At 29.1% G+C, this 17977-nt stretch overlaps 6 protein-coding genes and 1 pseudogene across 7 annotated transcripts, besides 5 other annotated features; all 7 read right to left on the reverse strand.

Annotated features, from left to right (window-relative positions):
- Window positions 1–827: 827 nt before the first annotated feature.
- Window positions 828–1034: a mobile genetic element.
- Window positions 1035–1181: 147 nt separating this feature from the next.
- TVAGG3_0673030 (vesicle fusion with Golgi apparatus) lies at window positions 1182–1847 on the reverse strand (the record flags this gene model as incomplete). Its single annotated transcript, XM_001327173.1, has 1 exon — window positions 1255–1842. One exon carries the CDS (start codon window positions 1840–1842, stop codon window positions 1255–1257), a length of 588 nt encoding a protein of 195 aa, XP_001327208.1.
- A 320-nt stretch (window positions 1848–2167) lies between these two features.
- On the reverse strand, window positions 2168–3058 carry TVAGG3_0673040 (protein delipidation; the record flags this gene model as incomplete). The annotated part of the gene is made up of 1 exon (XM_001327172.1): window positions 2168–3058. The coding sequence occupies one exon, from the start codon at window positions 3056–3058 to the stop codon at window positions 2168–2170; it is 891 nt and encodes a 296-aa protein (XP_001327207.1).
- Window positions 3059–3718: 660 nt separating this feature from the next.
- Window positions 3719–4156, reverse strand: TVAGG3_0673060 (uncharacterized protein; the record flags this gene model as incomplete). Its single annotated transcript, XM_001327171.1, has 1 exon — window positions 3719–4156. One exon carries the CDS (start codon window positions 4154–4156, stop codon window positions 3719–3721), a length of 438 nt encoding a protein of 145 aa, XP_001327206.1.
- A 16-nt stretch (window positions 4157–4172) lies between these two features.
- TVAGG3_0673050 (ERAD pathway) lies at window positions 4173–5093 on the reverse strand (the record flags this gene model as incomplete). Its single annotated transcript, XM_001327170.2, has 1 exon — window positions 4173–5093. One exon carries the CDS (start codon window positions 5091–5093, stop codon window positions 4173–4175), a length of 921 nt encoding a protein of 306 aa, XP_001327205.2.
- A 617-nt stretch (window positions 5094–5710) lies between these two features.
- Window positions 5711–6631, reverse strand: TVAGG3_0673070 (uncharacterized protein; the record flags this gene model as incomplete). The annotated part of the gene is made up of 1 exon (XM_001327169.1): window positions 5711–6631. One exon carries the CDS (start codon window positions 6629–6631, stop codon window positions 5711–5713), a length of 921 nt encoding a protein of 306 aa, XP_001327204.1.
- A 443-nt stretch (window positions 6632–7074) lies between these two features.
- TVAGG3_0673080 (transmembrane transporter protein) lies at window positions 7075–8046 on the reverse strand (the record flags this gene model as incomplete). The annotated part of the gene is made up of 1 exon (XM_001327168.1): window positions 7075–8046. One exon carries the CDS (start codon window positions 8044–8046, stop codon window positions 7075–7077), a length of 972 nt encoding a protein of 323 aa, XP_001327203.1.
- A 1662-nt stretch (window positions 8047–9708) lies between these two features.
- Window positions 9709–9915: a mobile genetic element.
- A 1253-nt stretch (window positions 9916–11168) lies between these two features.
- Window positions 11169–11190: a mobile genetic element.
- A 573-nt stretch (window positions 11191–11763) lies between these two features.
- Window positions 11764–11981: a mobile genetic element.
- Window positions 11982–12797: 816 nt separating this feature from the next.
- On the reverse strand, window positions 12798–13012 carry TVAGG3_0673120 (annotated as a pseudogene). The gene has a single exon. A coding segment is annotated over exon 1 (215 nt).
- A 1133-nt stretch (window positions 13013–14145) lies between these two features.
- Window positions 14146–17977: part of a mobile genetic element that runs on past the window's edge.

Here is a 17977-nt window from a genome sequence, read left to right on the forward strand (position 1 = left end):
ATCTAAAGTATTTCTTGAGGAAAATATAAATTGAAATTCAAAAAGTAAAAAAAATGTAAACAAATCAAATTTTAAATGGACCAAATGTTGATTTTTCATTCGTTTTCTCATTATCGAAAAAAATTTGGAAAGCTAAGAAGTCAATAACAAGTTATATAATACAACAAAACCCACATCGGATATGTTTTCATCAAATAGTCTCCTAGATTTGTTATGAAATTAAAATATCATGATATTTTAAGGGCTTTTGATTTCAATATTAGAATTATTCAGTTATGTCGTGCTAATATCAATTGCTTTATACAATTAATCGTTTACAAGCTGCAAAAATCGAACAATAATTTGACTTTGTAAAAAAAGTGCGTCATTTTTATTCGTTATACTTACAAAATGTAAACATTACGAGAAACATTTACATTTGTAAATGTAACAAGTAAAGTTGTCTCGCATAATTTGACTTTGTAAAAAAAGTGCGTCATTTTTATTCGTTATACTTACAAAATGTAAACATTACGAGAAACATTTACATTTGTAAATGTAACAAGTAAATACATCAGATTTAAATTGTAAATGTAGTTTATCTCTCTCATCTCCTTTTTAAAAGGTATTACATACATACGAACGCATGGGTCACTCAATAATTAGCGTGATAATAATTGAGGATAGACTGTAATCGTAATTTTATTTTTGGACTTATATTTCGACATTTTGAAGTCGCTTGAAAGTCTTGCAAATGATTAAATTTGGAAAATTTGACCTAAGTCTGCATTATTTTGATGACTTAAACAATTCTATAAATCTGTTTTCCTAAAAATTTAAAAAGATATAATTTCAATTTCCCTAAATTTATGTAATTCATATATCACCAAAATATTTGGACTGCATTTCGTTTGTCTGCACCTAATTAAAGTCTAAATACCAATTAATTTTGGAGTTGCATTGCTTTTAATGTAAAAATGCACGTTTAGAAAAAGACGATAACGATTAAATTACAAAATCGATAACGACGACGATTAAATTACAAAATCGATAACCTCTCAAAGAATATCATTGGTTAAAAAAAATGGAATGGCCTGAATAGTTTTGATGATTCGTGGAATATGGTTTGAATAATTTCAGTCAATGTTAGAAAAAATAATTAATAAAGTATATGATAGATTAAAATAGATTTATTAAAATAACAAAATAGTTGATATGATGATATATTACATGTATTTGCGCATATTGAATGAGTTCGTGAATTATTCGAAAAAATTAGAAGAACTTAAGATAGAGAATTAATAAAATTCCTAGTATTAAAAGGCCAACAACTCCGTATGTTATGAGTTTGTTCTTATTTTGTCTCTTAAACATTCTTGAAACTATATTTCCAGTATCATCAACTGTTGCATCGATTTCATGGACGTGCTGATGTGTGTTGAGTAATTTTGTTCGTTGATCTCTGAGTGATGTTAGGATTCCATTGCCAATATCAACTGTTTGCGACATAACAGCCTGTGTTTCATTTAGAGATACGGCTGCTTGGCGTTCTCTGTCTGTAACTTTGGCATTAGCGAGTAAAGCGACTCTTTTTTGTGTAGTTTTCAACTTATCTTCGAGATTTGAAATTTCGGTTTTATAATTTTGGACAAGTTTCTGATATTCATACTTTTCATTTGTTGTAACAAGAATGATTTCGTTTTCTAATTCGGTAAGTGCATCTTTTGCACCACTAATTTTGTTTAACATGTCTTCTATAACTGGTTCTGTCCATTGAAGCTCACCGCTATCCATTTTATGTGCATCATTCGTGACTTCTCTAATGATTCCTTTAATCTCTTCGGAATAAAACTCAGCAGACATTAAAAATTACAAAAAAATGAATGAATTTGGAAAAGTGACAAATTTTTGAAAATATTTCATGATTAAAAATGAAGAAAAATGCATAAGGATGCTTTAATTAATGCAAAATCAAATCTGTCAATTTTCCGATTATTTTTTTCTAAATTTTTGATCGGATTGTTTATGAAATATTCAAGATCAAAACCCCATTCAAAGTAAGACACTAGCTTGTACATAGATGTGGCTTTGTGGATTGATTATCTAGCTAAAACGAAATAAATATGAAAATATAAAGAATAATAAATAACAATTTAGAGCATATAAACGCATAAAAAACAACATATACTTATAAGTCAATATCATCAATATCTAAAACTTGATCAACTAAATCTTTTCTAATTTCTGAAAATGTAATCGGTGAATCCTTGAGTTTTGTAATATCTTCTATGAGAGAAATAGCATTCTCTGTTGATGAGCAGAAGAACCCGAGTAAAAATGATGGATTCAAACTTTTCATTTTAATTCCTCGAGGAGGAACTTCAAAAAACTCGCTATGGTCAAATGATGATGCAACAGCTTGTTTTGTAACATGTGGGTCGAAATATACGACATTCTGGTCTTCAGATAAACCAACTAAAAAATAACTGAAATCAGAAGATCCGCTAACTGCGCCAAGGAACTCAGGACGTTGAAATGTATACTTAATGAAAGGAATAAATTTTTGTTCAACGTCTTTCATTCCAAGTAAAATCGGAATTAAAAGAAGAAAAGGAGCTCGCATTGTTTTGACATCCTCTGGTATGATATTGGAATCTTTTGAGATTAAAACTGATAATTTCAGATCTTTGAAAATTGATTCAATAGTTGCAGCCAACTGCGAAGGTTTAGCCCATGTTCCTGGTTTGACACCAAATAACTCACTTCTGTAAACTAAATTCTGTATTGAAAATGGCATCTCTACGCGATCTTCAAAAAGACTGAACATCGGAATTTCGTTAAAAACAGTAAAAAAATACTCTGCATCAACAGGGGCATAGTTTAAAAAGTATGATGCAATTAATCCTTGTGCAGATCTGTAGCAGCAGCCCCAACCTGAATCCGAAGTGATATTTCCTGGTTGAATTGCTTGGAAATTACATCTGTATGTAAAGCGTGGTATATTTTCGTATTTTTTAATATCACCTTTTGTTAATGGAACTGATGAAAGCCCACATGCCTCAGAAATTTTCTTCAACATATAAATTAAAAGGTGCCAGTGAGATTTTAGATCCGATCAATTGTCGTTAAATTAATATATTAATAGCAATAGTAATTTAGTAAATATTTTTCTGAATAAAACATCAAATCCATTTTCAATGTGCTCAGAAAAATTGATGGATAAATTTATGCATATGTCCAAAATTGTACTTAAAGGAATTATCACAAAAATAAAATGATGATAGTTGATTTACAGCTATTCAATTTTGAAATTTTTGATAAAGAAAAAATTCGGTTCCCAATAAAGAGTTACTTTCATTTCTCTATCATTTTCCTCATATATGTATCTGTTTCTCTTAGAAAAATCGCAATTCTATAAGTTTATTATAATGATGCGAGATAAAAGACATCGTGATTATGTTATTCATGAACCATTTAGGCATGAACCAATTTCACATTGAATCAGAAATTTTGATTTGAATATGTTTAAATGGAAAGCATAGGTTAAAGAAAAATCTTAAATGAAATTCATCGAAAAATTAATATTGTTATGAATTATGACACAAATATGGATATAATAAAGTAATTGTTAATGAATGAGTTCAGTATATCACTGCATAAACTATTTCCAATGAAGAGATCTAAAAAAAAAGTTGTTATTAGACAAAACAAAAAATATAAACATTTATTTACAATACATTCAATCATGATTAGATAAATCTATTACGATCTTCAATCGATATCGTAACAATATCGTTAAAACAGTAAAAAGTACAATAAAGGCAATTAAATCATGTCCAATTGCATGGTCTAAGAAATAAAGAGCTTCTTTCGTGTTATAAATGAGATCATAACCAACTCTATAAGCAATATTTGGAAGAAGGAAAACCACAAGATGTTTAGGAAGCTTCTTTAACTTAGAAAGAAGTATTGTGTAGTTCCTTTTTACTAATCTTCCTTCTAATATAAATTTAACTTGTTCCAAGATCGCAAGAGTTGAATTTGTTTCTTGTGAAAGCCATTTTGCAGCTTTCCTAGTATCATTTAACTTAATGAATGTTCTAATAAGATGAACAGATGTCTCTCCACGACCAAATCTTTTTGAAATTTTCAGAAATCTTGCAGCAGTTTTATCCATGAAATTATCTGAAAAATTAAAAGGATTTCTTTTCGGGAAAAAACAATTTATGGTTCATCAACATTATTCCTGCATTATAAGCTGCTCTTTCTATACCTATATCGCCAAGCATCATCCATGCTAACAAAGCTTTTTCATACTCTTTGTTGTTGAAGAAATTTTCAGCAGATTTTCCTAAATTGTTCCAAGGACCGCCTTGCATTACGTCCCAGAGATAAACGAGCGCTTGTTTTAGATTATGCTCGTAAGAACCTCTCATGAGCATCTCCGCAACAGCAACAAGAGATAAAGGAACTTTCTCTCCTAAAAATGGTTTAAACAATTCATAAGCTTTTGTGATGTTTTTCGGAAGAGTTTTTGTGCCTCTGAGGTTTAATATGCCTAGATTGAGAGCTGCTTCTGGGGATCCCATTTTCATTGCTGATTCGAAACATTCGACCACATCAAAATCATCGTTTTCTAATTTAAGCAAACAAAGTCCTTCTTGGCCATTTGGATCACGCTTGAAAGCTGACTTCTCGTAATAGTCTTTCGCAATTGATTTATTCTTTTCAACTCCGTATCCAAAATGATATAATTTTCCAAGAAAAGCATTTGCACGTTTATTGTTTGGATATTTCTCAAATATTCGTCTGGCTTCTTCATAGTCAATTTTAGCTCCGTATTTTCCTATGGTTTTAAGGATTCCTAAATCTATTTCTGATTCTTCATCACCTGTGTTTACACGAAGCTTTATTAAGTTGTATTTCTTTTCATCGTTAGCATTGTCGTTGCTTAGCTTGAAATCTGAATTAATTCGAGATAATTCAACATGTAACTGAGTATTTTTATCTTCCAAATTAGCTAGAAAGAATGCTGGAGCTAACAAAATTGATGCTGCATTATGTAATGTAATCGGACGTGTAAGGCCAAATGTTAATGATAAAGAATTTGCCATTATTGAGCGTATAGAATGATGAGATTCTCCTAGAGAGTAATATATTTCAGAAATCAATTCATCTGGCTCGTCAAATCCGATTCCATATCGATAATAAAAAGCTAAAGCAGAATAAGCTTCAGGATATCCGTATTTTGCTGCTTTCTTGTAATATTCTATTGCTTTAGGGAGATTTTGTTCAATTTTTCCATATCCAAATTCGTATAATTCCCCAAGAAAATGATTTGCAGGTGAAAAATCTTTAGAAGAAAGCAGTTCTAGGTCATGCACATTGATTTTTGACGTATTTCTGATTGATTTTGCAAATTTCTTCCAATAAACTCTTCCGTATTTGTTATCCTTATTTTGATAATGAGGTTTTATCACTGATTTCTCAGGTATTATGTTATACCATGATTGATGGTATTTTAAATCATTTGATATTGTTGAATTTTTTAAATTGTTTTCATTGATGCAAAATATAAAATTCAACAACATATAAAAATGAATAATGACAATAGACTATTAGCCTTGTTTTATTGAAAAATAAAACAGATAATGTTCAATTGATATGATTATCTAATATATAATATATATTTTATTCAATAACATACAAAATTGATATATCGCATAACAAATTATTTTCTAATATCTTGTATAGATTGACTATTTGATTTAATTTTGGCTGTTTTAGCCACAGGTTTGAAATTCAAGTTATCTAAGACTTCTGGAGGATAACGATTCTGAGCTTCAAAGAATTTGCAAAATTTATACGCACAGAATGATGATTCCATTTCTTTTGAAAGTTTTGCTCTTTGAGTCGCATATCCTGTATTGACTTGTTCAATTTCAAATATTGAACCGACACCTCCAGTTGGAGTAACTCTTTGTATTGTACGCATAATTTTTCTTTGGCCGGATGATGGCAAGATAGAGGCAACAATGCCATCTGAAGATTTTTTGAAGGAACCGCGAATTTCTCGAACTCTCTTGCTTGGACCATGACGTCTAGTTTCATGTGTATATGACCAAATGCTTCCTTTTAAGTCATCTTTGGAAACATCTGGTGTTTTTTCAAATTTTTGTGAATTTTCTGTTTTGTCTTGTGGATTTTGATCGGGTGACTGATTTTGAATGTAATCATCTTCTTCATCTAAATTAATGGAGATAAATGAATCTTGTTCAGTCAATAATAAGTTCTCTTTTGATTCTTCGCCTGATTTTTTGGCAGCTTTAGCTGTCTTAATAGAAGCACGAACTGATTGTCTATTTAATATATTCTGTAATTGTGATGGAGTCTTTGTTAATTTTTTATTTGGATCGATATGAGAAGATTGATTAATGCACTCCATTTCTTCTTTTGTAAAGGTAAGTTTGGAATTTGCAAAAGGCTTATCAAAATACTCTGGTTCGGATCTTGTAGTTCTAGCTGTTCCAGCAGTTGAAGGCCGACTAACTGTTCGTCCCTTATATTTATAAGAAGAAGATTGAACTGTAATCCAATTCAGATTTGTAAATTTTAGGGAGGAGCGTCGCTTCTCCTCGAGAATTGGATTCATTCTGACAAAAACGGAAAAAATTAAATATTTTGTTAATGAATTATACTGGATACATATTATACAGCATTTTCATCTTTCTTTACAATTTTGAGAACATATCTCATAAAATTTCGGAGAATATTTTTTGTATCGTAGATTAATATAAATTTATTGTTTTTAATTAAATAAATAGAGTTTTTAAACAAATAAAAGTGCTGTAAACTATTCAAAAAATCCTTACATTATTTTCGGAAATTTCAATAATTAATGATATAATATCAGCATATAAGATTTTTCATTTCATAGATCTATCGTTGGTTTTGAATATTCGTATCGTTCTTCAAGCCATCAAATCAATCAAGATATCTCTTGATATATCTAACACTAATACTATATAGTATAAATTTTAAGGATAGACATTGGAATAAAATGAAAAGAATAGGAAGAATAAAAATCCAATACAATTACTTCTGAGCTGATGACTCATCTAGTGCTGATTCTGTGCTTTCATATGCAGAAATTAGAGGTCGATCATCCGGAATCTCATCTTTTTTAGGTTTTGATTCACAAAGAAGGAAAATGATAACCGCAATTGGAATACAGAAAAATCCAAGAAGATAGAGCCAATTAAAAGGTCTTCCGAAGAAAAATATATCAACAGCTAATGAATAGAAATTACCAGTTAAATTGTTCAAATTCATGACGGTCGCATCTGAATATTTCAATATAAATGCCATGACTATGTAATTTGTTCCTATTGCAACGGAATAAGCAACTTGTAAAGCAATTGCCGTTGTATCCCAATGATAATTTTTAATTGCATTACGTTCTAAGCCAGCACTCAGAGCGAATGTGAACGGGATGGCCAATGATGTGAATCTGCATGTATATAATATCGGTCCATACTCTTTAGAACATTTTTCTTGAAACATTGTTCCAAATGAATATAAAAGTGATGCGCCTAGTGCGAACAAATTGCCTTTCAGCTTACTACCTTTTGTTCCTTGAGCTACCATGACCATCGAAACACCACCCATACCCAAAAGCATTGATAAAAACTGGATCCAATTGATTTTCCTCTTGAAAAAGATATATGCAAGAGGAGCAGCCCGAAATATTACTGTTGTGATGATAAGCATTGCAGATGCAAGTGATGTTTGGCTATATGCAATGCACCCGCAGCAATCTCCTGGAACTATAAATAAGGTTACGAAAAGGATATTCCACCATTTGCCTTTACCCTTAGGCCACATCCAAACAAGGACTATCCATGCAAAAACGTATCCTGTACCAATTGAAAAAATTGGTAATCCGTCTCCATACTTTTCCTGCTTATATGATAGTATTGCCCCAGATGCTGTAATGAAAATAATGCATATCTGGAATCCTAAGCAAGCACCCCACTTATTTGAGAACAATCTTTCGACAAACGACATTAAATTTGAATATATGGATTAATTGGACTATCACATTATATTTTATGCGTTCAGATATCTCCAAAATGGATGCCGATTGAGCAAAATAATCGACTTGATAAAAAATGCCATTCAAATTATATCAAGAAAATGATTATTTATGTGGATAATTTATGTTTTAACAATAGCACATTCTGATATTACAAAATTTTCGCAATATTTGATTTTCAGACAAAATTTTGTGCGTATTGTCAATTTTGTAATGTAAATCATGATTTACATACATATCATATTTATTGTTGTTTAAGCTTTCACAACAACAAGAACCTTAATCTGTAAACTGAGTCCTTTTTAAAAGGATTTCCATTATTTCATAATCAAAAAGTGCATTAAACATTTAATAGTAATGTCATGTCTCTGTTGTATAAATGGATGTGATATCAATATGATAATTTACTTTTTTGATTCAAAATAATTTTTAGTAGTAGTATATGAAGGGTTGTGTGACTTTTTTTGTTACATCTATATATAGACGATGCATTAAAATATATTTATTTATAAATCATTAAAAAATTAACATTAATTTTAAAATAATTTATTTTTTTATCTTTTATAAAAGAAGCTATATATAGATGATGTCAGATATTCCGCGATTAATTAAACATTGTTTAAATCCTGAATGGGTTAAACTTCAATTTAAAAATGAAGATTGTGAATTATTAAATGAATATGAAAGCCAAAATAAGCTAATGAGGTATAAATATAATGATAAAGAATATTTAATTTCATGGAATCAATGGAGTCATAATCAAAGACCTCATAAACGAGAAGAAGAAATTGAAAATAATGAAATGGAAATCATTGATGACATTAAAGAGGATGGAATTCCTAAATTTTGTAGAAAAACCTTTAGAACTAAGTTAGGAGCATATAAACGTAGAGTATTAAATCCTGAATACATAAAACATTTATTTAAAAAGGAAGACTGTGAATTATTAAACGTTAATGAATATGAAAATGCTAAATCAAAACTGAGATATAAATATATTGGAAGTGATGAAAGGTGTAAAGATAAAGATAAAGTTTATTCAGTTTCATATAATAACTGGCACACGTTAGGGATAAGAAAACATTTAGGAGATTATGGGAAATGTTCTGAATTCTTTAAATCTAGTATATACGAGAGAGTAAAAGAAATTAGAAATAATTATTTTCATGAATAAAAAATAAACTTTAAAAATTCATGTCTTACGAAAAATTAAAACTTAGTTATGTTTATTATTTTATTTTTTTTTATTTTGTATGAAATGAATGGAACAAAATTCGTGACTGTAAATCAATTAATGGATAAACTTTCACCAATTCTCACCCAGGTTAAACAAGTAGACGTTTATTTTGATGATTGCATACAAAGTTTATTTTATAAAGGTAAGTTTAATATTAAACCTATTGCTTTTGCATTTGATGGTAAATTAATCGAAAATTCAAAAATTTGGGAATTAATTCCGGATATTGAATTTATAACAAATATTAAGGATAAATGGTTTAAACAACAAAACCACCTCACTAAAGTTCTTTGTAGATTAATGATTAAAACTGAGGAAAAAGAATTTAACGGGTTTAAATATCATCCATGTAAAATTTTAGAACTTGGTAACGAAAAACTTCAGAAAAAATTGAGAGGTTATCGATTTTGTAATTTAATCGTCGTCGTTATCGATTTTGTAATTTAATCGTTATCGTCTTTTTCTAAACGTGCATTTTTACATTAAAAGCAATGCAACTCCAAAATTAATTGGTATTTAGACTTTAATTAGGTGCAGACAAACGAAATGCAGTCCAAATATTTTGGTGATATATGAATTACATAAATTTAGGGAAATTGAAATTATATCTTTTTAAATTTTTAGGAAAACAGATTTATAGAATTGTTTAAGTCATCAAAATAATGCAGACTTAGGTCAAATTTTCCAAATTTAATCATTTGCAAGACTTTCAAGCGACTTCAAAATGTCGAAATATAAGTCCAAAAATAAAATTACGATTACAGTCTATCCTCAATTATTATCACGCTAATTATTGAGTGACCCATGCGTTCGTATGTATGTAATACCTTTTAAAAAGGAGATGAGAGAGATAAACTACATTTACAATTTAAATCTGATGTATTTACTTGTTACATTTACAAATGTAAATGTTTCTCGTAATGTTTACATTTTGTAAGTATAACGAATAAAAATGACGCACTTTTTTTACAAAGTCAAATTATGCGAGACAACTTTACTTGTTACATTTACAAATGTAAATGTTTCTCGTAATGTTTACATTTTGTAAGTATAACGAATAAAAATGACGCACTTTTTTTACAAAGTCAAATTATTGTTCGATTTTTGCAGCTTGTAAACGATTAATTGTATAAAGCAATTGATATTAGCACGACATAACTGAATAATTCTAATATTGAAATCAAAAGCCCTTAAAATATCATGATATTTTAATTTCATAACAAATCTAGGAGACTATTTGATGAAAACATATCCGATGTGGGTTTTGTTGTATTATATAACTTGTTATTGACTTCTTAGCTTTCCAAATTTTTTTCGATAATGAGAAAACGAATGAAAAATCAACATTTGGTCCATTTAAAATTTGATTTGTTTACATTTTTTTTACTTTTTGAATTTCAATTTATATTTTCCTCAAGAAATACTTTAGATTTTAAGAAACTAAATCATATAATCTACTAAGAAAATATATTAAATCCTATAATACTCAAAGTTTTGTGATAAATCCGATCTTTTTTATTTTACTTTTATTATGTTTTTGCAAACTTAAGGTCCTCACTAGGTAAAACATAATACTCTTTGAAGTTAAGTATTTTCACAAAGAGAGGACCAACAATATCAAAAGATTGAATAAAGATTTGTATTATTTTATTTATTTTTAAGAACATGTTTGGAAAACACTTACTTCGTTCTACAAATGTGTATCTCTTTATATCAAAGATTCTTCTCAAATTATTGAGAGACTTCTCTCAAAAAAAGGAAAATTTGATAACTAAAAAAAATTATGGCATAACCTCTCGTTTTGCATAGATATATATTTACATGGTCACAGAGCTTATTTTCATTGTCAAAACTTAAAAATTTTTAGTGGACTATACCCTTAATAGGATAAAAAAAAAGAATTTACACTCTCTCACTTTGAAAACGTAGAAAATGCCAATCTATTGGTATACATTTTAGTTTTGTTAAGTTTACAAAACGATTACTCTAGATTTTAAAGATTTATCAAGAATTTAGAGAATATCCTTCTCAAAACAACTTCAATAGCGAAGGATTAGTATTGAATCGGATTTGTAACATAATTATAGTACATTACAATACAATTTCTCCGATTTTTAAATATTTTTGAAATATTTACAAAATATGCTCTTTCTATCATCGATACTTTAATACAGAGCAAATTTAGTAAATGTCATCACGTTATTTTTTCATAAATCGTTTTCGAACTTTTGAAATATTTATTTTAAACCAGTTTTCTACATTTAATATGTGAATTATATCAAAAGTAGATGGGCGATACTTGTAAATCTATTTAAACTATTAGTTTGCTATTATTGAAGAACTTTATAATTTTTTTTTCTTATGTATGGAATTAAAGATAATTTTGCCGATTCCAACTGGTTTTTCTATATGAGTTAAATATGCCAAGTGAAATTGGACTTGCCAATATTGTAAATTGAAGTATGGACTATATATCGATTTTCATTGATTGATGAATAACTCGGAGTAATGTAATTGTTGATAATGAAAAATAGTTTTCAATTGCTGGTAAGGGCCAATGTATGTTCAATAGCTCCGAAAGCAAAAAATGCACGTTTAGAAAAAGACGATAACGATTAAATTACAAAATCGATAACGATGACGATTAAATTACAAAATCAATAATGACCCGAAAAAATTAAACGAAAGACTATCAAAAGATAAAGTTGAAAGAGTAAATAAACTCGCTAAAGGTAATGGTAATGATGAAGAAGAATTTGATGAGTTCAACATAGAACTTTAAGAAGCTAATGATTATTTGAATTTATGAAATCAATTATTTGATTCATTCTTTCTTCAATCTCTTCTATTCTTTTTGTTAAATCATCTATTTTCATTAATGAGGTGATTCTTGATTGAGGAATAGATTTCAAACTAACCACTCCTTTTATTTTTGAAATTTTGAATCCATCAACTTTAAACATTTTATTCAATTTACATGTTGTCAATTCTTCAAATAATTTTTTATTATTAGCATAATAGTCATTAAATTCTTCAACAGATGAAAAAATTTTTATTTCAGTAATTGGTTTAACAATGTTTATTTTTTGTTGAACATTTTCACTTTCATTTATTTCTTCCTCCTCTGTTTCATTTATTTTTAAAATCGGTTTCATTTATCATTAAATAAAAATTAGAATATAAGTGATGAAATATATTTTTTAATTAATATTAAATCAGAAATGGCGGCAGGATTCTTTAAAAAATTATGGGATGGAATTAAGAAAGCTGCGGGTTGGGTTCATAAAAAGATTATTAAACCCGTTGCAAACTTTTTGGCACCAGTAGCGAAAACGGCAGGAACTATCATAGGTGGAGTATTAGGTACTAAAGCAGGTAATCCGGCAATGGGAGCACAAGCAGGTAACGCAGTTGGTGGAATTGCTGAAGGAATACTTAATAAAATAGGAGGTAGATAGTGGAAAAATAAATTATTTTAAATTATTTTTATCTTAGTATCGGTTGTAGTCTTTGATAAACTTTTTCTCCTTTATTTAAAACTTCTCTTATTGGGGCAGCTTTTGGTGTTATTGATTCAGCAACGTCACTAATTGCGTCTTTATTCTTAAATATCCAATTTGCCCCTTCTTCAATGTTTCCCAAACTTTACTCGCTCCTCTTTTTACTTTATCCCACAGTTTCTTAAATATACCTGCAGCCATAGTTGATTATTTCATTAAAATTAAAAATTCATTTTCATCTTTTAATTTTGATTTTTTATTTATTAATAAATGACGACTAACTATTTGTGCCAAACACTAAACCGATTAATGGAAATGTGTTTCATTCATTCGAAAAGATAAATGAAATATTCGCAAAGAATGACGGTAGAAGATATTATAGAGAACTTGAAAGTTCATGCTATGACTCTGATGCTCCATATTTTGATGATAAACAAACTCATTTAAGAATTACAAATCCGGCTCATGATGTGAACCAATTAGGTGACACATATATTAAACGCAAAGTTAAAGCAACTCTAGTTTCAAATAAAGCTTTCACATGTGATGCCGCTTTTAAATGCATGCGTTTATTCGTTGGTTACAAATCATCAAATCAAAGCTTTAAACAATTAGAAGTAGAAACCGAAAGAGGTGATGCCGGTTATCTTCAGATGGATTGCGCCCGTGAATCTTTCGCATTTGCAACATATAAACCAAAATCAGAAAGGAAAGTTAAAAAGTTTGTTCATTCGTTATATAATAATGTTCAAAAATATGATAACTCAGTATGTGGTAAATATATTGACCCTTCAGAAGTTTTCAAGAACGCAAATGAAGAAGTTGATGTCACTTTTGATATGATTATTCCGGTAAATGATTTGTTAGCATTTCAGGCGTTCGATGATTATCCTAAATCATTTGGTGATATCATTCTTAAATATTATGTTTTCAGGGATACTTTAGTATTTTGTCAGGTTGACCCGTTAAGAGTTGCTGATTTACAAAATTACGTTTATGAAAAGATAACTGATGAAAATTATGAAAAGATTATGAATCATGTTTATAAATATGATCGCAAATTCCAACAAATCGGACTTCCTGCCAAATTAATTACAAGCTTAGCCGCTACATCTGCTGACGCAACAGTTGATGACGTTATTATTTCATGCACAAAGATGGAAGTTTTAGAGGATAAATGCATTACACCAGGATACGGTTTAATTGAAGAATCAGTTAAAGCAATACCACGTTTATTCAGTAAGGAAGATCCATTCATGATTCCAGCTCAACATATTGACGTTCGTTCACTAAATGGAGGTTGCATCACTCCTGAAGGTATCAGCTCAGATTTCTCATACGCTCTTCATAATGTTACAGATGTTGTGTTAACATTTCCGAAGAATGCAATGCAAAGAACAGTTTTAGAAAATCCAATGCTTCGAGGTCTTCAGGTCACTATAGATTCCAGAAACTTCCCCGATCAAGCGATGACCACAGTGGGTGACATATTCTTTACACGTATGCTTCAAGCTTCTGATTTAGATGGAGTGAATGAATGCACAGAAGAATATGAGGACTCATTAACTAGACCACTGAATGATGATAATGGCACGCCATTAGCTAGAACATGGAAAGACCAAACTTCATTCTTATGCACTATTCCAGTTCAACGTGATGGAGCGGGTATATTCTTTGATGGATTAGAAACTTTCAACTCACAAGTTACAGTACAAGTGAAAGCTTATCCAATCATTCAGGGTGAAAATGACACTTACTGTTCAAAGGTGACAAATCCTCCTCAGGTTTGGTTTACTAGGACTACATATTGGACATGGACACCGGAGAAGGTTTGAAATATCATCCAACAGGTACACCACCACAGTATAGAAGTTCATATGATGAAATATTGATGAATAGAAATGTTTAAAATTATAAATTTATTTTTGATTAAATGGATTTAAATTCATCCACCCTTATGAAGAATTAGCAGGAGTATATAATACATACGTAGATGATATGATTAATGAAGCATTGAGTGATAATAGAAATGCTCTATCTAAGGAAAAATTAATGAAAATTCCATATTCTGAATGTTACTTAAATTCAATCACTGCAGCAATTGGTAAACAAATAAAGGTAAAACATTAACGATATTAAAACAAATTATCATTATTGCTAACACTTCCCCTATTCACATGTGTTAATTTATATCAACCGTTCAGGTTCACCTTCAGATGATACATTTGAATCTTTAAAGCATTTAATCAAAATTCCAATTATTTATTTATCACAAAGAAGCAGAAGATTATTTAAAAAACTTTTTAATGTATAAAGAATTATATAATAATATCAAGAAGCAAGGATTAGAGGATAAAATTATTGATAAACAACGGGATGAATTATTTGAAACACTTTCTATTTCAAATTTTGATAGAGAATTTTTGCATTCACTCATTTTTCTAGATGATGCAGTGAAATCAAAACTAATAACAAATGAGAAATCATATTTTAATCAGTTATTAACTCAATGTCGACACATTCAGTGTTCATTCTTATATGGCTGTTCAATATTTCAAAGCATTAAGCACAAACATTAAATCAAATCTATCAACCTTTTCATTTTCAGTGGGTTTAGTTGTCAACAGTTGAACGTTATGCTTTATCAAGTGAATTTACCAATGAGCATTAATGAACTTTACACACAATATCAGCAATTAGGTGAACATGGAAAAATAATAGTTGATTTAAATAAAGGAAGTGTTAAATTTGATTAACTTTTTATAATTAATTTTTATTTTTTATTTATAATTAAACATGACTGAAATGGCAAATCTCCTACAGGTTCCATTTAAACAAGGAACAAACAAAAAGGGTGCATATAATAGAACTATGAAAGTTCCTGATGGAATGAAAGAATTAGTTCATATTGTTGCTGGTCTTCAAAAAGATGTTAAACAAATGAGAAACGTTTTAACATTACCAGAAGCTCAAGCATATGCCAAACGTCAAGGTCCAAATTGGAAAGCACACGAAGCAGACATTACGGGTCCAAATGGAAAACCTGATGGTATAAATGAAGTTTTCGTTACTGATGGTCAAGGTAATATTAAAGTCATAAATGGTTATAAATTAACTATATCTGATTATCCTAAACGTAAAGTATATAATGAACGTTATCCTATGCAATTTGATGAAAATGGAAAAGCTGTTAAACAATACATTGGAGAAGGTGAAAATGGTCCAATTAATTCATACCGTCATAATCCATATTCTTATTTCAATGAAGAATTAAATGCTATTGAAGAGGGACCGGATGGATTACCACGATATTCTAACCAGTTTGATGGTCAATATGCAAATATTAGACCTGAAATTTCAGCTAAGAAATTCTTTAAAGTTGCTTTATTCGATCCAGTTTTCGCAAATGTTAAAGATGAACTTAAACAGCAATTCCAACAATTATAGTAGCAAGAATTGCATCGGGTGCTTTATCTCAAGCATTCAAAGATTTAATTAAGAAACCATTATATCAGCAACGGGGTTTAACTTATGATTTAGTTAAGGAATCAGATAAAAGAAAATTTGAGAAATCAGATGATTATAAGAATGCAATTAATGAATATATTCGGTCTATTAATTTCGATGAAAATGCTAAAAATCAACTTCATGAACAAATACAGGGAATAATAGATTCAAAAGTTCCAGCAAAATAAAGTTTAAATATATTTTTTTTATTCGATATAAATGAGAAGACGTTTCACTAGTCAAAAGAACACTAACGCAAAAGCAGAGATTACGGTTGGTTATAACGTAAATGATGATAAATCACGAATTATTCAAAATGTTAAAGTTAATGTTAGCCCTGAATTAACAAGGTCAGCAACTCAACCAAATTTATTAACTCGTGACTTACCGAAGAATGAGGAGGAGCAAAAATAAGAAGATGGAGACCCAATCATTTTATCTGAACCCGGTAAAGAACCTGTTGAAATTCCCACTTATCCAACATACCCCACCTCTTTCATCAAACATCGAGAACCCATATAAAATAGACATTAATTCTGAATTAATGAAAATTTACCGTGATATAATAATTAATAATTATGATTCAATAATAAATTTAATTGATCAATCCGGTTTAATTATTTTACCTTATGAATCATTAATTCACATTATCGCCATTCTTTGTGATGTTCAAGATTCAGACGTTAAGATTCAATTTTTCATAGATGATGAGGTTTCATGCTGCGGAACAGTTGCAAAAATAAATCCTATAAAGGATATTAGCACAATTAAGATATCAAAGAACGGAACAACAACTGAACTTCATTTAACATATAATGATATTTATAATAAAATAGTTGATGAATATAAAATATCACTTGAAAAATTCTTTGTTAAGGCTATTTAATATTCAAGCATTAACATTATTGAATAATAATCCTTTGAATCATAATCAATAATAATTGACCTTTCACCAGTTTCTATCGTTTGTTTTATTTCTTTTGTTCCCACTATCCGGATCGGTCATTGTAATTGTTTTTGTTATAGTATCAGCTTTATCTTTAACTTCAATCTTTTTTCCATCGGGATATTTAAACCAAAATTCCAAAAATTCGATATTGTCAATCTGTTCATATTTTAATCTATCAATTACATTTTTAATACCATCTGAAAATCTTATGAAATGGTCATTATATGGGTTTGATTGAACTAAATTTGAATGAAGTGAAATATAACCTGTTGATGAATATGACACTGACTCATATTTTCTGAAAACTAAAATTTATAACATGAATGAATTTCTTATTCGTTGAATTTATGAATTCTTGAGGTAATCTTATTCTAGTTTTATTTATCACTGGAAAATAACGCTTTACCATATTTTTAATCGTAATAAAAATGTCAATTATCAATATTATTTCGAATAATAGCTGTGAATTAAATTTAACAGTTAGCGGAATTTATAATGTTACTCTCGTTTCTGTGAGTGGTAAATTTAATCCCATTCTTTTAGACCCTTCAGATTATATATCATTTATTAAAGATGACCATGAAAAAACGTATGATATGTATATAAATAATGTGATCGAAATGGGATATTAACATGATTTTAAGTTATTTAAATGAATCATTTATCGTATGGTATGAAGAAAATTTTAAATCAAAACCTGATAAACTTTT

Source organism: Trichomonas vaginalis, chromosome III (assembly GCF_026262505.1).
Source record: "Trichomonas vaginalis G3 chromosome III, whole genome shotgun sequence".
NCBI lineage: Eukaryota > Parabasalia > Trichomonadida > Trichomonadidae > Trichomonas > Trichomonas vaginalis.